General features: G+C 39.0%; 1 protein-coding gene and 1 long non-coding RNA gene across 30 annotated transcripts in view; both read right to left on the bottom strand.

The window, feature by feature from the left end:
- The window catches only part of LOC105224078 (voltage-dependent L-type calcium channel subunit beta-2), a 995088-nt gene that overhangs the window by 413543 nt on the left and 559227 nt on the right, over positions 1-22318 (bottom strand). For 5 of the 29 annotated variants that reach the window (XM_049462498.1, XM_049462500.1, XM_049462497.1 and 2 more), the window contains exon 2: positions 13667-14045. The exons of 21 other annotated variants lie outside the window; for them this stretch is intronic. In XM_049462498.1, the coding sequence (XP_049318455.1) occupies positions 13667-13780 (114 nt within the window). In that variant the 5' untranslated portion in view covers positions 13781-14045. The remainder of the gene's footprint in view (positions 1-13666; positions 14046-22318) is intronic. 3 more of the 29 variants (XM_049462503.1, XM_049462505.1, XM_049462502.1) reach the window with 2 other exon arrangements.
- Positions 5283-13658, bottom strand: LOC125775696 (uncharacterized). The gene is made up of 2 exons (XR_007421301.1): positions 12832-13658; positions 5283-7810 (listed from the first exon to the last, which is right to left on the bottom strand). It is a non-coding gene; the product is annotated as an uncharacterized LOC125775696 (long non-coding RNA).

Genomic DNA, 22318 nt, shown 5'->3' with positions numbered 1-22318 from the left:
AAAGTAATTTCAATAACAACTTCAGTTTATGAACCACTGTTTTTTCAAACACATATGCCCAAATGAATCTCATGAGAGCGCAATGTAAATGATTAGCCAACACCGCTTCTACCGCCCGTTTACCATAAAATTTCCAACGATTTGGGGTTTTCTCCGTAGAAACGAGTCAGCAGATTGCTCTCTCACAAGGCAGGGATGCCAATCTCGATATATTGTAGTAATTATAAAAAATATCTTCAATATGTTCGAAATTTTCTTAAACTAACTCAAAATCAGAGTCCAATACTATTATTTATAAATATGTAAACTTAAAGATAGTTTGATTTCAGTTTTGCTATTTTAGATTATGAAAAAATTATAATTGAAAAGTTCGATGTGTACAAAACTACATATGCGTTTTGAGTAATGGCAACATTGTGGCAACACTGTTTCCAACAGTTTGTCGGTTTTAGCGACACAAAACGTTCCCACAGAAAATTCGGACCCAACTCTGGTAAATATATGCACTGCCGCATTACCAGAAAAATCGTTATTGCTATCTCTCTCATCAAGGAAAAAATGGCCCACGTGGCAGCAAACGAAAGATTTCCTAACTACCCAGTATGAAATCGCAGAAAGAGTTGATAAAAAGATAATTAAACCAAAAGGTATTTCCCATGGCCTTAATAGAAGCTTCCAAAGACCCCAAGCCAGTGGCAACAATTCAAATAGAAGCTTCTTAAAAAATCAAACAAACGTCATGCGAACTATGGGGGGTCATAAACTAAAATCTTGCGAGAAATTTAAGAAATTAAATATAATCGACCGAAAGTCACAAAGACTTTGCACAAACTGCTTATCACATGCACACATGCTTAAAGATTACCTATTTTTCCTTTTACTATATTACCAATTTTTCCAGCTCACCCCCAAACAGCGCAAACATAAAAAAAGCAACAGGATTAGTTGCAACAACAAATTCAGAAAACTGCCTAGAAGCACCATGCTGCTCAAAGGCGTTAAAAACCCAAACGCTACATAGTGAAAACCACGGCAGGGTTCTCCTATTCACAGCAGTCATCTCCATCGAACACCGAGTAGAGCTGTTTAAACTCAGGGCCTTAATAGACCAAGGATCACAACGATCATTTATAGCGTCTGGGGCACAAAATAGGATAGGGAGAATTTTTACAAAACTACAACTACTCGATAAGATGATAGCCGGTACGTCGTGCGACTACCACTAAAGCCAGAATTTCCCCACACCCTCGCCTTAGGTCCCCCGCTCTGCTATCGAACAGTTTTTAAGAATGGAAAATAACCTACTTAAAAAAGGCGAGCTGAAAACAGAATATGATAGGGTCGTAGAAGAATACCTTCATTTACGCCATATGGAAGAAGTCTGCCCTGGCGAAAAAATCATACACAGTTAATAGTACTCGTTTTATTTTCCACATCATGCAGTAGTAAAGCCAGGCAAAAAAAAACACAAAGGTAAGAGTTCTCTTCAATGCGTCAAAATCCACCAGTTCGGGAAATTCCCTAAATGACATTTTATTTACGAGACCCACCCTTCAGCCAGACCTAATGCTGATCATCTTAAATTGGCGTATCTTCAAATACGTATTTAACGGGAACATCGAGAAAATGTATAGACAAATAGTCGTACATAAAGACGATCAAGATTTTGAACAAATTATTTTCAGAAAATCACCCACTAGTCCTCTACGCGACTTTAGGTTAAAAACAGCTACCTTTGGCTTCAACTGTGCTCCATACTTAGCCATTCGAACACTGCACGAATTGGCAGAAAACACCAAGTCAGAATTCCCTCTGACAACCCAGGTGTTAGAAACGCAAACGTATGTTGATGACATTTTGTCTTGAAGTCACAGTCTTCCACAGGCATACGAGTCACTAGCACAAGTGACACAAGCGCTCAATACAGCAGAGTTTCCGTTGAAAAAGATAACGGAGAACCACCCTAATATTTCAAAGGACATACCTGAAGAAAATCTATTAGACACTAATTTCCTTAAATTCGAAAAGGAAAGTACAACAAAGACTCTGAGGATTCAATGGAATGAGATATCTGACCAGTTTTCATACACTACGGAGTCAATATCTGCATTATTCCCCATAACAATACGCCAAATTCTATCCTCTGTGGCAAAACTCTTCGACGCCGTAGGGTGGCTTTCGCCAATAATGATACAAGCTAAAATCCTGATACAAGAATTATGACTAGCTGGGACCAACTGGGACGAACAAGTAAAACCACTTCGTTTAGAAAAGTGATCCCAGTTCGCGAGCAATCTAAACAATATCTCAGAGATATAAATCCCACGATGGGTAAACTATTCCCCCGAACACAAAGTCGAATTTCTGTGACGCCTCTGATAAGCCATTTTCATCGTTCCCTCGTGCCCTTCGAGTAATCGCCTATATGCTAAAGTTCATAAAGCGACTCAAAAATAAAGTTAAGGGAATTCACCCACAATCTCCCCAATGCGATACATTGACGTCTCTGGAACTCCAAAAGGCAAAGGTCGCACTAATCGCATCCACTCATATGCACTACTTCAGCCGCGATATCTCATTATTAAAAGAATCAAAACCCATTGATAAAAGTAGTTCACTCTTTTAGACATTCCTAATGAAGACACCACACACAAATACACACGAGTATATACCACACATGCGGACATCATCGTACATCGTACTGCTGGGCCTATGGGGGCCGGGATGGCTAAATGAGTTAGCTCTCCCCTCTCTACACACGGCACTGAACGACAATACACTACACTAACGGGATCCACATATGAAGACACAAAACACTTAGACATTCCAAATGAAGACACCACACACTAATACATACGAGTATATACCACACATGCGGACATCACACCACAACTCTGTACTACCCAACCATCAAAACGGATCGCTCCAGAAGACGAGGCCTCCTTTTCTTTCCTCGATCTCGCACCGAGCGAACACATTCCGTACATATATTACATCAAGTTTCAGTGAATAAAACAAAAAACCCCAAACAACTGTATCTTTTTTAATTAAATATTTTGGCGATGAAATATTTAGTGCCGAGTGCCGAGGTAAGTGGTGGCTAAAAAGCACGAAATAAACAGAACCTTAAACGCGATGTTTAGAAGACTTATCACAGGGTAGTCTTTTAAATTAATTTGCGCTAACCAAAGCATGAAAGTGCTTCTTCATCACTTTAATTCCAATCGGAATCGTTTAGACAATTCTCAATTCTTCCATTCACATCATTCGGCAGGGCAGAGCATACCAAATCCTCTTCATCACTTACAATGGCAGGAGGAATGACGTCTTATTCAGAATCGTCGTCTTCTTTCTCCATTATCCAATCAACGGCCTTCTGTCGTTTTAAAAAATCATTCTGACTCTTAAAAACCTGCCGATATGTCACAATTATGCTTATAGAAACCACCTAAAAAATGCTGGTAAAATTTAATGGTTCTGCCCATTGTCCCCAATTGGGGACTTCAGTATAATACTATACCTTCCAAATATAATTTCAATATTTTTCAACAAAATGCCTCTTCTAAAAGCTTGTGCACTATTCACTTAATATTTTAGCAAATCTTTTAGTTTAGTTTCACAATATATTCGAAAACGTGCATATAAATACAACTCAAGAATTTACTCCATAAAAAGTCCAATTTTGGGAAGAATACAAAATGTTCGGGGACACCCGAACTTATCCCTTCATTACTAGGTATGAAATAGTTTTAAAAATAACTAACACTATAAGTGTATGGGGGTTGTAAAGGATGATCCATGAAGTGGTACTCTTTTCAATAGTCTTTTTTACATCATGCGTGAGTCGTGAAAAGCAGTCAAAATACAGCTTGTGAAAGAACTGAAGCTCAAGCGCCGTTAGTTCTGCTTTCTCCAGATTGGACAAGGAAGCAAAGCAAATGGGCCTGCCAGTAAACGAGGGCAAGACGAAATATCTCCAGTCATCAAACAAACAGTCGTCGCACTCGCGACTTGGCTCTCACGTCACTGTTGACAGTCATAACTTTGAAGTCGTAGATACTTTCGTCTATCTTGGAACCAGTATCAACACCACCAACAATGTCAGCCTGGAAATTCAACGCAGAATAACTCTTGCCAACAGGTGGTACTTAGGACGGTGTAGGCAATTGAGAAGTAAAGTCCTCTCTTGACGAAAAAAAACCAAACTCTATAAATCACTCATTATTCCCATCCTGCTATATGATGGAGGCATGCACAATGATAACATCTGATGAGCCGACGTTACGAGTTTTCGAGAGAAAGGTTCTCCGAAAGATTTATGGTCCTTTGCGCATTGGCCACGGCGAATATCGCATTCGATGGAACGATGAGCTGTATGAGCTGATATTGTACGTCGCTTTAATACACAGTTGATCCTGCTCATAGACAGTCCTTGTTGGCATATTGATGAGTATATGAAAAAATTCGAATTTATACAATATATGACAATGAAGCCTATAAAGGATCTGAAAATTTAATCTGTTTAGAAATCTTGTAATAGTCAGCTGATTCAGTCATTCTATACCTTTGTTGAAAAAGTGGTAATGAAGTTGAAAGCCCAAAAGTGATGGTTGTTTTGCATTTGGTCGCTTCTTCACTTTTGTTAAGTTATTAAAGGCTCAACAATTGAAGCAGTCAAAAAGATGGAGCTAAAACCTTTTACATAAAAATAGCCGGTGTCGACCTTCCCGGCTAGAAGACGGAGCATTACGATTTCATAATCATTCCAGCAATCAATTCATTGATCATTTACGTATAAAGAAAGGAGTATCTGAAAGAATGGTTTCAGCATTCGCGGATGTTTCTGGTGTAGTTGTAAAATAAGGAACAAAATTTTCAAAATTCAGTGGTAGGTTTAGTTCCTTGTCCTCGTTAAGTTCCTCGTTATCAGATCACGGTCCATTCTACACTATTTGCCTAATTTTTAGTATCTTTTCTATGTCCTTGTTAGTCAAATTATGATTTACACGGCTCTTACTCTCTTTATTATAAATTAAAAAATTTCCGTTTTTCAACAATAAATCACTTATCTTAAACAACTTCTAAGAGATCGAAACTAGTCTGTACACGTGAGTACCTTTAATGCACTTAAAATAAAAGCATCGTCAGATAGTCAGAAAATATTTTCCGTTGATACAGTACCGAGCAAAGGTAGTCTATCGACATCTGTCCCAATATACAAATAAATTTTAGTTTTTTAAATTTATTTTTTTTTTTAACTTTTAACCAAAGCGCATCTATTATTTTTTTTTTTTTATTTATTTTTAATTTTTCCTTGGGATCTTTACTGCGAAATATTTATTTTGGGAAATATTGTGTTTGTTTTTCAATCAGCTGATGTTTCATTTATAGACAGTAAATAAATTAGTAAATGTAAGACGAAGATTTATAGTTTATTTAACCTCAGGTATTTTGTGCGTACTCACTCGTACATAGCCAGTATTACCCCCAGAGCGGACATTTTGAAATTAGCTTTTCTTAAATCAAAGATATCAGATAAATAGTAAAAACTTTTTGCATATATTTTTAGCTTATATAATCAATTACAAAAAACAATTATTTTCAGAATTTTTTCCGCACTTAAAAAGTTAGTAATGAAAAATAGCATAAAACAAATTCGACTTTAAATAAATATCAACTCAATATTCGCAAACATAGTAGAGGCCCTATCTCTCCCAAATGTTTGAGAATTTGTTAAAAAAAACGTCATTCTTTAATATCGGATTGATAAAAACATGATACAAACAGTTGGTAAAAAACATTCTGTATAAGAAAACGTGGAGGATGGAGTCATGTGTAGAAGTGAGGAAATTTCTCTGATTGCCATTCACTTGGGTCTTTGGCCAAGTATCTTCTAAGTAGCCTAAGAACACCCGATTGAAGGCGAGCTAAGTGAGAAGGCGAAACATTCCCTCCACAGGGTTGTGCGCTGGGTTTAGGACCCGCCACGTAAAAAACGCCCCACATGAAAAGGAACAAAAAGTCTCGGAAGAGAAAATCCCCGTTTGATGACGACCATGGTAAATGCATTAAGGATTACGATTTGAGGGCATGCACCTGGAACGTCAGGTCCCTTAATTGAGAAGATGTCGCTGACCAACAGGTTGATGTCTTCGTGCAAATAAAGGCTAGCACACTGAGGCGAGTAGGTGCTTGTGCTCCAACGGAAGAGAAGGACGATGTGACTAAAGATGCCTTCTATGAGCTTTTGGGTCGCACCCCGACGCGACGTCAAAATCGTGCTTGACGACTTTAACACCAGGGTGGACAAGGAAGGTATCTTTGGCGCCACAGTCGGTAAATTTAGCATCCACAAGAAAACACAACAACAAATGGGTTGAGGCTGATCGACTTATCCGGGGCCCGAAATATGGCTATCTGCAGTACTAGATTCCAGCATAAGAAAATAAATGAAGCTACCTGGCTGTATCCGGATCGAAAAGCCACCAACCAGATTGAACATGTTGTGATAGACGGAAGACACGTCTCCAGTGTTCTAGACGTGCGTATCTTGTTGCAGCCAAGATTCGCACCCGCCTCTGTGCAGCAAAAACACGCACCTACGTCAACAAAAGAAGGTTCGACGTCGAAAAGTTGCAATCACAACAGATAGCCGAACGATTTTCTACCCGAATCGCACCCCTGCTTTCTGAGAACACTCGTCAACAACTCGGTATAAGGGAACTGTGGGACGGCATTTCAAGCTTCTTACGTACAGCTGCAACCGAAACCATTGGTTTTCGGAAAATGCAAAAGAACAAACACCCGACCACAACACCGGATGGGATAGGTACCGTGAGTTGAAGGGGAAACCAGACGCATTTGAAGACAAAAAAAAGAGCCCGAAATGCGTGAGTACGCAGAGCTTGTCAAGCTGGCCGACAGGGTAAATCGAAAATTCTACGAAAAGATGCGGCGACTAGAAAAAGGTTTCAAGACCGGAGCATACTCTTGTAAAACCTTGAGGTGATCTAGTGACTGATGCCCAGAGCATACTAAAATTATAGAGGGCGGTGAAAGTATAACGCCAGCAGAAGGCGAACCCGATTCCCCGGCCCGCTCAACATCGCGTATAAGGTTCTATCGAGCGTATTGTGTGAAAGATTAAAGAGAAGAAGAAGATAAGAAAAATATATCTTCAAATATCCTAGTTATCACTTTGAAAATGATTGGAAAATATTTAAAATTATCAGAGCATAAGAAGAGAAGAGTAGCCCAACAATTTTACTTCGCCTCGATATGAACGTATTTTGTAACTCATTTTTCATATTCTTCAGTTAAAAAAAATATATTTTAAATAAAAATTCAAGTGTTGTGACCCAAAAATATAGGGTGAAACCCCCGAGTTGATAAAACTACATGTGACGTGAGAGTAACAAGAAGAAATATTTCACCAAAATTCACCAAAGCTCAAATTGATTGGACCAATGTGATGAAACTTAATTACACATATTATTTCAAGATACGATTACAGTAACAATAGATCGGACACCTACATTTCATAGAAATCTTGCTACGAATTAAAAAGATAATGTCATTTAGACCGGTGGTACCAGCGAGATAATGATATTTAATACATCTCCAACCAAAGTATAATCTACTCCAAGGTAATAACAAAACGTTCTAAGTTGTAGTATTGGGATGGAGATACAAAACACGCTTAGTATTGTTACAAAAGTAGTATTAAGTTGTATTTGTATTGCTATATGTATCCCTTATTATGAACAATAGCTGTAGGTATATGGAATAGCATTTGTCTTGTTGTAGACATCTGGCGCCGCGGCTGTCTGCTTGTCGAAACAATAGACATCTGGCGCCGCACTGTCTGCTTGTCTACTTAAACAATTGCTGAGTCTGGCGCAGCGGCTGTCTGCTTGCGTCAAGATGGAGAATTGAGAATTCAGCAATTAAAAAAGGAACTGGAGGAGCGTAATTTGCCGATAAGCGGGCAAAAGACGGTTCTGCAGGCACGATTACGTGTAGCAATGGAAGCGGATGGAATTAATGTGGACGAGTTCGAATTTGATGGACCAGAAACTTCTACAAAGGTAGAAGAAAAAGTAGAAGAACAACGAACATCATCAAGTGTAGACACGAACATGCTGTTAGTGGCTATGAAGCAAATAATAGCTGAAAATACATCACAGTTAAAGTCTTGCCTTACACAACAAATGACTGAAAATAATACGCAGTTAGAAAAGCGTTTGGTACAACAGATTACAGAAAATAATACACAAGTGCAACAGAAATTTTCAAAATTGGAAGACGAATTAAGCACGTTAAAAAATGACGAAGAAAATTTAAAATCAGAAGTTCTTCAATTGAGTAATCGGATGCGAGAACTGCAACTGCATGGCCGTGCACCACCATCAAATAATCAAAAATTGAAGGCACCCACATTCGATGGAAGTATTCCATTTCAAATTTTCAAACTTCAGTTTGAAAAGACAGCAATGGCCAATAACTGGAATGCAGCGGACAAAGTAGCGTCCTTGTTTGTATCATCCTTCAGACTATTCCAGACTGTGAACGGGACAACTATGAGGCATTGATGAGTGCGATAAAACGACGATATGGTAGTGAGCACCGGAAACAAATATACCAGATCGAACTGCAAAATAGGGGTCAGAAAATGAACGAGTCATTGCAAGAGTTCGCAACTGAAATAGAACGACTGGCTCATTCGGCAAATGCAGATGCAGGGTAAAAATTCAAAGCTTCATAAATGGAATTCGTGATGTGGACACCAAACGCGCCACATATGCATTGCCAAAAAGAACGTTTGCTGAAACGGTTTCGTACGCCCTCACACAGGAAACAGCTTCGCTACTAAGTAAACCAGCACACAAAGTACAAAGAGTTGAAATGGAACAACCGGCGCAGATGGAAGAAATATTGAAGACTCTGAAGACAATTGCTGCACCGCGAGTAAATACAACAGGCAGATGTTTCAACTGTGGAAAAGCGGGTCACTTTGCCCGAAATTGCAATATAAAAGTAAACCCATCAAAACGGAAACAACCAACAGATAACGAGGACGGAGCATCCACATCTCACAAGTCGTTAAACTAAAAACGGAACAGTTCAAAGGGGCGTGAGCTGATTCCCACAACTATTTGCCCCGCTACCTCGATATCACAAATAGGTCGCCATGACAACAATCTTACTATCAACGGCATCGTAAATGGACGACTGTCAACGCTTACTTTGGATACTGGTGCCACACATTCAATTATCCGACCGGATGTGGTAAAAGGAACGGTTGAACCATTAGTCGGTTGCAAGCTTCGAACGGCCACCGGGGAGGAAGCAGCTGTCGCGGGAAAAGTGTTTTGCGAAGTGATGATTGGTACCCTGGAAGTTAATCACACCTTCATAGTAGCAGAAATCACGGATGAAATTATAATGGGAGTAGATTTCATGATTGATCACGGGGTTACTTTGAATTTAAACAAACAAATGCTGTTTTGCCAGAACATGGAGATGCCTATAAACACCGGATATGTGACCAACGTTGAAAGTAAGAGGGTGATTGTTGATGATAATCAGAGTATTCCACCAAAATCTGAGGCGATTGTTTGGGCTAAAGTGATTGGAGGAGGTGGGACTGAAGAATTGTGGATTGTGGAACCAACAAAAATAGATACACCCATGTTGGTAGGAAGAACGCTTGTGAAAACTAGAGAAGACGCCACCATTCCGGTCAGAGTAGTGAATGAATTCAACACGCCTATAAGTCTGAAGAAAGAAGCAGTAATTGGACAGTGCCAGAACATAAGTGCAATAGCACGATGCGAACGGTCACAACAGAAACCTACTATTGAGCCACAGCAGATAAGTCCTACACTCCTAAACAATTTGCTGAATGAGGTGCATGGAAATGAAAAATTAAAAGCAGAAAAACTATTAGAAAAATACGCATCCATATTTGCAAACGAAGGAAACAACACAGGAAGAACCGGCATTGTCAAACATCACATAAATACTGGAGACGCTAAACCAATCCGACAAGCTCCGCGTAGGGTTCCACTAGCAAAACGTGAGGATGCTAACAAAATCATTGAAGACATGCGGTGTAATCGAACCTTCAATAAGTCCATGGAGCTCACCTATCGTCTTAGTTAAAAAGAAAGATGGTAGCACCCGTTTCTGCGTAGATTATAGGAAGTTGAATGATGTCACAAAGAAAGACAGTTATCCTCTACCAAGAATCGACGATACATTAGACACCTTGTCTGGAGCGAAATGGTTTTCTACATTAGATCTACAAAGTGGATATTGGCAAGTCGAGATTGATGAATGTGTCCGTGAAAAGACCGCTTTCAGCATGGGCGACGGGCTATGGGAATTCTCTGTGATGCCATTTGGGTTATGTAATGCGCCTGCAACGTTCGAGCGACTGATGGAACATGTGTTAAAAAGACTCAACTGGAAGACATGTTTGGTGTATCTTGATGACATTATCATCATGGGAAAAAGTTTCGATGATCATCTGAAAAATCTAGAGGAATTCTTTCAGCGAATAGCATCAGCCGGATTACGCTTGAATCCCAAAAAGTGTTCATTATGGAAGAAGTAGGTCGCATATCTCGGACATAAAGTGTCAACTGAGGGGATTCACACCGAGGAAGGAAAAATAAAAGCAGTCAAAGATTGGCCTCGACCCACCAACATACATGAACTCCACAGCTTCCTTGGCTTATGCACGTATTACCGCCGTTTTGTACCTGGATTTGCGAACGTGGCTAGAAGTTTACATGATTTAACAAAGAAGAATCGCCCGTTTGTATGGCAGTTGGAACAAGAAAAAGCGTTTGAGCAGCTTAAAGAACTACTTTGTACGGCGCCGATGTTAGCTTATCCAATACCTGGAAAGAAATTCATCCTGGATACAGATGCGAGCGCTTATGGAATTGGAGGTGTCCTGTCTCAGCTCATCGACGGACAAGAAAGAGTAATTGGGTATTACAGCAGAGTGCTCGGGAAACCAGAGAAAAACTACTGTGTGACGCGAAAAGAACTACTAGCTGTGGTGGAATGTGTAAAACATTTCCACAAGTATTTGTATGGACAACGATTCTTGCTGAGGACTGATCATGCAGCATTAAAATGGTTATTACAGTTTAAGAATCCGGAAGGCCAAATTGCACGATGGATCGAAAGATTACAGAATTACGACTTCGAAACGGAACATCGAAAGGGGATTCACCACGAAAATGCGGATGCATTATCACGTCGCCCTTGTCCACTGGAATGTAAACATTGCTCCAAATCAGAAGGAAAAGAAGGTATAGTCGACGTGCGATTACTGAATATAGAACCTGAAGATGATTGGACTCCTCACCGCATCAGAATCAATCAGCTGGAGGACCCTGATCTTGCAAAGCTGGTAATGGCCAAAGAAAATGGGGTACGACCACCAAAGGAACAAATAAGTAACGAGAGTCCAACTGCAAAAGCATATTGGGCCCAATGGAACAGCATAAACCTCGTTAATGGATACCTTCATCGTACCTGGGAAAGCGAAGATGGCAAACAGTCTCGTCTGCTGATCATAGTACCGAAGTCCATGATCCCGAAAGTATTGAAAGAATATCACAATGGACCTAGTGGAAGGCACCTTGGAATTACAAAAACTATAGAGAAGATTAAACAACGGTTCTACTGGATCGGTTGTCGAGATTCCATAGCAGAATGGATAAGTAATTGCGTAGAGTGCATGGCAGCTAAAGGTCCTAAAGCCAAAAGTCGCGGTAGGCTACAACAGTACAACGTGGGATCACCATTTGAACGAGTCGCAATGGATGTTGCAGGTCCGTTCCCAACCAGTACGGCCGGAAACAAACAAAACAAACAAATATCTACTGGTTGTCATGGACTATTTCAGTAAATGGCCAGAAGTATATGCCTTACCAAACCAAGAAGCGAAGACAGTAGCCGAAGCGTTTGTAGAAAATTGGATAACAAGGTTCGGAGTGCCCGTCGAATTACACTCAGATCAAGGCAGGAATTTCGAATCTTCCATTTTCAAAGAAGTCTGTACCTTATTGGGCATCCACAAGACACGGACAACAGCGTTACACCCACAATCAGATGGGATGGTAGAGAGATTCAACCGAACGCTCGAAGAACATCTGCGGAAAATCGTTGATAAAGATCAACGGAATTGGGACAAGTGCATCCAGATGTTCCTGCTGGCGTATCGTTCAGCGAAGCACGAAACAACTGGTTACACGCCAGCAAAGATTATTTTCGGATCTGATCTGCGACTGCCTGCTGATCTTAAGTTTGGAACGAATCCTACAACTGTAAGAAATAATGGAGATTATTGTTCTGCCTTAAAGGAAGAAATGAATGAATTGCATCTAATGGTAAGACAGCATACGCATCTGATGAGCAATAAGATGAAGGACCGGTTCGATCAAGCGGCAAATTCAAAAGGTTTTGAAGAAGGTGATCTGGTCCTGTTGTACAATCCACTTCGAAAGAAAGACTTGTCCCCGAAACTGCAGACAGCCTGGGAAGGACCCTATATGGTGATGAAACGACTTAATGACGTGGTATACCGCATACAAAGAAATGGAAAAGCACGATGTAAAATGAAAGTAGTACATTTGGAGAGGCTTGCCCCATTTAGTTCAAGAGGATTTGTGCCTAATCGGGACGATTAGGCTTTAGTAGAGGGCAGTGTTACAAAAGTAGTATTAAGTTGTATTTGTATTGCTATATGTATCCCTTATTATGAACAATAGCTGTAGGTATATGGAATAGCATTTGTCTTCTGGTAGACACCTAGCGCCGCGGCTGTCTGCTTGTCGAAACAATAGACATCTGGCGCCGCACTGTCTGCTTGTCTACTTTAACAATTGCTGAGTCTGGCGCCGCGGCTGTCTGCTTGCGTCTGGCGCCGTATAGCGTTATGTTCTTGTAATTTCCAGACGCAATATTCTAGAAGGACACGTCGGCATCAGCGAGAAGTGCGTGGCTATATAAGCCGTGGCAGCGCCAACGTAATCAACCAGTGCTAAGAGTAAACTGTTATAGTGTAGACGAGTTGTAAAATAAAGAGTTGTTGAATTGAATTAAACGGCTTTTAGTTTTATTTGTCAATCCAGAGATACGAACCTAGTAAAGTAAAACTAGCAGGGAGCAAATTCGCAACAGTATTATTCAATACAAAATATTAGCACAGAATCATATTTATTGACAATCTAGGAAGCTGCTTTAATTTTGTTCCTTTAATATTTACTATCATGAAATATTTTGAGTAAAACTTTCAGGAACTTTAGGAAAATAATAACTATTATAATTGTAGGGAAATACATAATCTAATAATATATGCAACAAGTTATTGTTTTCTTTTTTATTTTACGACGCAATATTAAAAAACGTTCTAAATAGAGCTTTAGTTTTAGCCAATACTGTGTTTTACATACTTAAATTACTTTGCAACAATGTTTTATTTCTGTATTAGTATTTCCTGTTTATAAAAACAATATTTTAAAAACCAATTTTAGAATTGTGAACTCATTGTCTCATGTAATTACGAAGAACAATGATACTTAAATAGCATATAAATTTAAACGTTCTGAATAAAATTGTTTTTAATATATATTGGAATACTCACCTGGGTAAATAATTTATTATATCCACTTTGGTAACTAGAATGGCCTAGACCAAATCTAGGTTCACGGCCAGATGCAACCAGTGGAGCATCTGTAGATGGTCCTCTCTGCACCATGGGCCTATCGGCCCTACAATCTTCTTCGAAAGATATTTTGATGTTATAACAAACAATGACTGAACGTCCACCAAATTTGGTGACAGGAGTATGTTATGCACAGAAATATGTTTGGTATGAATCCAATATAGACCAAATTGCACACTTTTCACTTCAGTTTTAATATTAATAATTATACTTTATAAGCAATTCAGTCGACACTGACTTAACACTAGAAAAATATATCTTCAAAATAATAAATGATAGCTGAATCGTTTTTAAATACCTGTAAAAAAAACAACAACCTGGTAAATAATTTGCGTTTAAATGAAGGTTTGAATTTGCACACGCATGCTCTGCACGCAAATATGCAGGAGTGTTTTTTTGTTTTTATTTTCGAATTTGGCTTGAGAGAGTGCTGGGTAAATACATATGTGTAACCATAGTCAACCAACGGAATATACCAGCCAAAATATAGATACTATTATATTATAAATACTTATTTTTGAAATATTGCCATTTAATAGCACATACGATAAATTCGTGAGCAAAGTTTTGAGCATGTGGTGATTAACTTTTGCATTTACGCATAAAAAGTTGATTTTCATTTATAAAACAAAGGTATTTTTATAATTTTAGCATTTTTTACACCAATTTCTTATTTCATAAAATGAATTAGTAGTGATAAGAGAGGATGGAGTCATGTGTAGTAGGGAGGGTAAGTCCTCTGATCACCATTCACATGGGAGTGTCCAGAAACGGTTCTTTTACATATGGCTCAAGCAGCTCACAACTTCCGGTCTTTGGCCAAGTATCCTCTGCGTAGTCAAGGGACATCCGTTTGGGAGTGATAAGGCGAACCATCCGTCCTAAGGATTGTGCTCTGGGTTTGGGACCCGACGCGTAAAAAACGGCCCCCAATGAAAACTTGCATACAACCTCGAATGAGAACGAAAAGGATATGCCTTTATGTCGCGGCTGTGAAAACTGACGTTGAGTTACCGCAGGATAAGCCTCCTCAACATTACGTCTAAGGTTCTATCGAGCGTATTTTGTGAAAGATTAAAGCCCACCGTAAACAAACTGATTGGACCTTATCAGTATGGCTTTAGCCCTGGCAAATCAACAACCGACCAGATATTCACCATCCGCCAAATTTTGGAAAAGACCCGTGAAAGGAGAATCGACACACACCACATCTTCGTCGATTTCAAAGCTGCCTTTGACAGCACGAAGAGGAGCTGCCTTTATGCCGCGATGTTTGAAATTGGTATCCCCGCAAAAATAATATGGTTGTGTAAACTGACGATGAGCAAGATCAGAAAGGACCTCTCCGAGCCGACACCAAACGAGGTTTCAGACAAGGCGACTCCCTTTCGTGGACTAATTCAACCTACTTTTGGAGAAAATAATTCGAGATTCAGAACTAAACACAGAAGGCACCATCTTCTACAAGAGTGTACAGCTGCTGGCATGTGCTGATGATATTGACATCATTGGCGCTGGCCACGGCGAATGTCACGTTCGATGAAACTCTGAACTGTATGAGATATACGACGACATTGACATAGTTCAGCGGATTAAAAAACAGCAGCTGCACTGGCTAGGTCATGTCGTCCGAATGGATGAAAACACACCAGCTCTGAAAGTATTCGACGCTGGGGTTAAGCAGAGGAAGAGGAAGACCTCCACTCCGTTGAAAAGACCAGGTGGAGAAAGTCCTGACTTTGCTTGGAATCTCCATTTAGCGCCCCCTTGCGAAAAGAAGAAACGACTAGCGCGTTGATGTAAACTCTGCTATAACCGAGTAAGCGGTTTCTACGCCAGTAAAGAAGATATACGCACAATGGCCATCTTACTAGAAATCGGTAATCACAAACATATCGAAAAATTTGAACAACCAAAGAAGGCACAAAGCAGAGGCTGGAAAGTAGAAATCCTAGATGAAGAATTATTAAGTTGATGTTAGATGAAAACCTTAATAAAGTGCCAGACCCGGAACGACAGGCTGAGTATTTAGCAAAACACATCAGGAAAGCCAGAGTTCTCAAGACTGAGCAAGTGATTTAAGAGAAAGCAAATTGAACTCAAAACGCCATTATAAAGAGCAAAGCCGAATACATCAAGGATCTGTGCAAACAAGTTAAAGAAAACCAATGAAGAGAAGAAATTGTTGAGGTCAAAGGTCATATTATATAAAGCTGTGGTACAAATCCTGTTTGCCACGCAAGCCGCTTATATAAAGATACTACATGGAGGAAATTGGCGCAGTGAGTTACTGCCAAAGAAGTCACTGAAGCAGCGGTAAGATTCGCCAACAACGAAGCATCAGGGTTTGATGGAATACCAAACAAAACCTAAAGGACTGCAATCAGACACAATACCGCTCCGTTTACCGGATTGTTTACGTAAAGTCTACGGAAGGGCATATTCCCTAAAATCTGGAAGAGGCAGAGAACTGGTTCTCATACAGAAACCAAATAAACCAGCCAGGGTATCAAGCTCGTATCGACCAGTATGTATGCTTGACGCGATTGGAAAAATATTGGAGCGGATAATACTATATGTGTACACCTAGAAGAGTAGCTTGAAATGCAAAACTCAAGATTGGCCGAAAATCTCTGTATTGATTTTCGCAGGAACAGGTCAACAGTTGATGCAATTAAAAAATGAACCGATCGGTGGTTTCGCAAGGAAAATTTATAAACTAAAAGCAGCGGAGTTGCGGTTAAGTTAGTAGTAGGCGTACTGCTCTACAAGTCCTGCAGAATAAGAAACCTGGCATCTATAACGAATCGTGCATGCCGTACGCAATACGATAGTATATTTTGAAGATTTCCTGGGAAACCCGCCAGCAAAGGGGACTCCTATCGTCCGATAACTCTCCTCTCCCCAGTAGTGAAGACGCTTGAGGCCTTGCTATTCCCGACCTTCACTCACCACCTAAGCCTGTCAAACCACCAGCATGGATTCTGAAAAGTGCACAACACCACCACAGCACTTAGCGTCATAAACGCTCAGATAATTCAGATAGCCCTAACCACAACCAACCTGTGAGAGAACGATCCTTCTAGCGTTGTACTGTTTCTGTGAGTGGTGCAAGCTGAAAATGCAGCGTTCGAAAAAGCAGGGGTAGGCGATTAAATTCTGTGTGGAACTCGGTAAATCTGCGACAGAAACGTTTGATATGATCAAACAGGCTTACCCAGATATTGCTTTAGGCCAGGGGTGGGCATATTAGCCCTCAGTGGCATTTTGCCCGTGCGGGCACGAGTGCACATTTTGAGGGCTAGGTGAGGCGATCATCGCGGGCAAACATGAAGAGGGAAGTGAGAGCAACGTATTTTATCACTCCATATTTACAAATAAGAGCAACGTATTTTCCCACACCATGTTCACAAATGAGAGCGCGCGCATATATGGGAAGTTGCACTGCGGGTAATAACTGTAAAATTGCCTAACAATTTTAAGTTTCTTTGTAACTACTATAAATTTATAAAATGTAAGACTAATAACAAAAAGTATAGTAAATATTTGATTTTAGTAATCATTTTTTTTAATATGTCTTTATACCAGCATTTAATTTTGTTTATTTGAAATAATAAATTATATGATTGGTTTAATCTCATTTGCTATAGCCATTGTACCAAAATTTAAATCAGATAACCTACTTCTTATTTTAGATATAATTTTCGAAGCATAAAGTTTCAAACCAGGTTATTTCTTTAAACTTCCTTATAAAAAGTAATTTCAATAATAACTTCAGTTTATGAACCACTGTTTCGTCAAACACATATGACCAAATGAATCTTATGAGAGCGCAATGCAAATAATTACCCAACAACCCTTCTACCACTCGCCAATCGTAGAATTTCCAACGACTTGGGGTTTTCTCCGTAGAAATGAGTCAGCAGATTGCTCTCTCACAACGCAGGGTTGCCAGGCTCGATATACTGTAGTAATTATAAAAATTGTCTTCAATATATTTGAAATTTTCTTAAAATAACTCAAATTCAAAATTGAATGCTATTATTTACAAATATATAAACTAGTTTTAATAGTTTGATTTCAGTTTTGATATTTTATATTATGAAAAATTATAATTGAAAACTTAGATGGGTACAAAACGACATATGCGTATTGAGTAATGGCAACATTGTTCGAATGAAAACGAGAACAAAACGCTTGCAGCTCGTAGCGAAGATGTTTCTGCCAGTAGCGTTTGTATTCTATGTGTGCTTATTTGATGATTTCTTATATTTTTGAATATACATATGTGTTCCCTTTCTATAGCGCATATTATTATTTTAATACACATCCAGAGGCAACTTAGATTTTTAAAATTTAACAAAACAATTATAGAAAAAAACCTCATTCTTTGAATATTTTTATAAAACAACCAAACTGAAAATATCACAAATCATTTATTTATATAAGCATTTTCATTAAATTGAACTGCAATATGTTTAAATACAATATATATAATGGTCACAAGTATATTTTCTTTTTTATATATGCAGATATGCATATGTACGTATAAAAGCCCACAGCTTGAGCAAAGTTTTCCCAATTGTAACTAAAATGAATTTTTACAACTGGCATCACCACCATTAACTGATCTATAACATGTACAGTGGTGTGAACAAAATAGGAACAACCATAAGGTGTTGTGAAGTTTTAAAATATGCTGTTTTCTTATTAAATAAAATTGTTTTTAGATACAAGTATAACATATACATATATTTTTTTCCTAAGAGTGATTAGAATTTCCAGCATGCAAAGGTAAATTAAAACAGATATTAATGCGAATCTCTAAAACGTGCAAATTATGTTTACCTCTTTTTGTTCACACAACTGTAAAATTCCGATATGAAGTAAACTTCCGCTCTTAAATTTGTGTACAATGTCAGTATTGCGCAACCATTCTGCGATGAACATTAAGTTGCGGAGGAATGTAATTGATTTTTTTTCGCAACTTTGCTAACTTTTCGGGCAAAAATGTGCCCATCCCTGCTTTAGGTGATGAAGACCGTCCTAGGAGACCTGCGACTTCGACAAACACAGTCAATGTGACTCGTGTGCGCAAAGTTTTGAACAGACCGTCCATTAAGTATTCATTTAATATGTTAAGTTTATAAAAATCTGGGGTTCATGACATTGTGACTGAGTGCAGATGGTATCAAAAGGGCTCACTAACGAACAAAAATTGCGGCGAATGGCAGTGTGCCAAGAAAATTTAATCATGTGTGACCCCCAATTTTTGAATAACGTTACCACAGGTGACGAGTCATGGATCTTTGAGTATGATCCCGAACTCTGATGTCTCCCCGTCCAAAAAGGGAAGAATGAGCATTTTGAGACGACAGAGGCGATTCAACCAGCATATACCTTGGCTCTCAAAGCTATTTTTCAGAATGCCTCCCGTGAGGCCTCCAATGCATGGAAATCGCGCTGGCAGCACGCCATCGACGCAAAAGCAACCTATTTTTAAAGTTTTTAAAGAATTGTAACGAATTTTTTTTAAATCGACTCAATCCTATTACTTTCCCAACAAACCCTGTACCTGCGGTCGTTAATTGTCCGTACTGTTTCGAGGAGAAAAATCTAAATGAAATGGAATTGATGGCATGTGTTTAAAGGTAAATAGCTACTTCTCCATCCTTTCTCGTTTCCTCACTGCATAGAACCTAACACTTTCCCCCACCAAATTCACGGCGACCATATTTACGAACTGGACGAAGGTGTATAGACTTGAGCTTAATATTGCAGTCGATGGCTCCGACTGTCAATAATCCTAGGGCTTTAGGTGGAACTTTTGGTAGTCTATACTCCTTCACTCTTCATACGACCGCGATTATCGCCAAGGTACAGAGCCGCAACAAAATCCTCAAGTCGGTAACTCGCAGCACTTGGGGAAACGACAAAAAACGTTGTTGGCAACTTACAAGGCAATCGGCCGACCGGATGGACGCGTTATTCCTCTGTTATATAATTTTTAATAAAAATTGATAATTTAAAACAAATAAATTTACCTATTTACTTATTATTTGCATAAAAAATTCACTTCGAACAAAATATTAAAATTTCATTGAAATTAAAGGTACTAGTATGGCCACTACGAAATTGTGTACATGCAAAATGGACAGCTGTGTTGTCTTGTGTACATGCCGGCCGTTGTTATGTCGCTGCCTTCTTACATATGTTCATGTAGATGGAATCACGACGCCATCTACAGTTCACTGTCGTGCTGGCATGTCGTGTCGCGCTCTGTGTTCAGCACTTCACTCTATTATCTTTTAACGTAGTTAATTATAAACGATTTTTTGGTTAAATTTATATTTGATTTTCCAAAAATACCAAAATTTCTATAAAAAATTTATCTTATTCATTTTTATAACACTTTTTACTTAAATAAATAAACAAATTTCACTATCAGCTGTCTAAACTTCTGTCAGTCACCATAAAATTTCATTTGCTTAGGGCGCATTAATTTTGCTCGTCTGTTAGGGCTATAAGTTTGCATTAACTTGCGCATTTGACTCATGTTAATGCAAATTAGCAATGCACAAAAATTTCGTGCATTTAGCTGAATTGATCAAATTTGAGTAGGCAACACTGGATAAAATTGGCCGATTTTTGCTATTGTTTGACAGATGTCGCTTGAAGTCAACCGCCTCCTTTGCGCTTACAGCATCAGAGGTTAGCAGTTTTTGAAGTAAAACTTCTTTAGGCGCGCTTGGCTTGGGGAGTAAACTGACGAACGCGTGACGAAAAGTGTGATCAGGCGAACGTGTAACGAAAAGTGTGATCAGGCGAGGCGAACGCAGAGAATGTATAATATAGAGAAGGCTCACCGCGATGCCAAATTTACGACATTTCATTTAACATATGTACATATTAAAAGACCAAGCGGTCGCGCATATTCACGTACATACATATGTAAGAGTGAGAACGCAGTGAAAGCAGAAGGATGAATGAGGAGTAGGTTTGAATGACGTGACTGACGAGCCGAATGGCTAAGCTTGGCCCCACGATGTAATGCTTAACGGCAGTTCCGTGGGGCAAATAAACAAGCAAAGACAATGGAGTTAAGGGTTTAGTACGTAGGCGTATTGGCCAATGGTTTCAGCGGTCAATACGAATCGTGCATACCGTCCGGAAAAATGACGGTATCTTTTGAAGTTTCCCCCTCTAAAATCAAATCAAAAAAAAAAAAAAAAAAAAAAAAAATAAAAAAACATATGTAATTATGTGTGCATGTAAACCAATTTGCAAGAACCAGAGAACTTAAAAGTATAGACAGAGAACATAAAATTTGTTAACATTGTATGTAAGGTCGGAATTCGCCTCGCAATTTTAACATTGTTTACAATTCTCTCACATATTCTAACCGAGAATTTGAGAGACAGAAATATATGTATTTACGGCATATGATGACAAGGCATATATGCCGAAGAAGAGAATATGAAGAGACTCCCAACGAAGAATTTCGTTTTGCTTGATTATATTTTGTTTCATTTTGACACCGAAAATGTGTACAAAATACATTATGTTCTCTGTCTCACATACGCAAGAATATGAAGAGACATAAATATATGTATGCATGAATATTAATATGAAGACATAAACACATGCATGCATGCTCCTCATGCAAGTTCATACATATGCATACATATTTACGCACGTTGGAAGGCGAAGCTGTTACAGCGGCAAGGGAAGCGGTAACAATCGGCGATCGTTTGTTAGTTTCTTTCGCGTCTCGTCGCGTCAATGCTTCGGCAGATTGATGTGCTGAACACATAGAACGCGGCAGACTGCAAGCGCCATCTGAATCTGATATTGAAATACACACATTCTTAAGAACACTGTTATTTAGACAGCTGCACAACTACATAACTGTGTCCATAAGAACGTGTGTATTTTAATATTTGACAGATGTTGCTTGCAGCCTGCCCCGCTCTATGTGTTCCGGGCGTGACTCTTTGAGTTTCATTTTTTTTTGTGGTGGTTATTGTGCGGAGATTTTAATGTGCACGCGATGGCGGCCAGTAGGGATGGTAAACTCGATTCCGATACTACTCGAGAATCGAGTTTTCTCGTTAAATAATCGATTTTTAAAAATCGATCTTCAGTAGTCGAAGTGGATTAAGAATCGGTTCTTGACATTCGAAAAATCGATTATTTTACGAGAAAACTCGATTCTCGAGTAGTATCGGAATCGAGTTTACCATCCCTACTGGCCGCCATCGCGTGCACATTAAAACCTCCGCACAATAACCACCACAAAAAAAAAATGATTTTTTTTCCATGTAATTTATATGGGAAATCGAAAATGTCGATGAGGCACCTCTTAATATTGATATAAAGAGCTCAGATTTTACCAGGACTTGTTTTTAGTCATGTTGAATGAGATTTTCATGGTAACTACGAAAAATAAAATATAAACTAATTTTTGGTCCACCTTAATGTGTATGTATGTATATGCCATAGAAATTCTATTGGTACAAATATGGAAATGATAACGAAATAATGCGAATATGCACATTTCATGAAGGTCAT

Source organism: Bactrocera dorsalis, chromosome 1 (genome assembly GCF_023373825.1).
Source record: "Bactrocera dorsalis isolate Fly_Bdor chromosome 1, ASM2337382v1, whole genome shotgun sequence".
Classification (NCBI taxonomy): Eukaryota; Metazoa; Arthropoda; class Insecta; order Diptera; family Tephritidae; genus Bactrocera; species Bactrocera dorsalis.
Note: the sequence above shows the minus strand (reverse complement) of the source record. Positions and strands in the feature narration are given on the sequence as shown.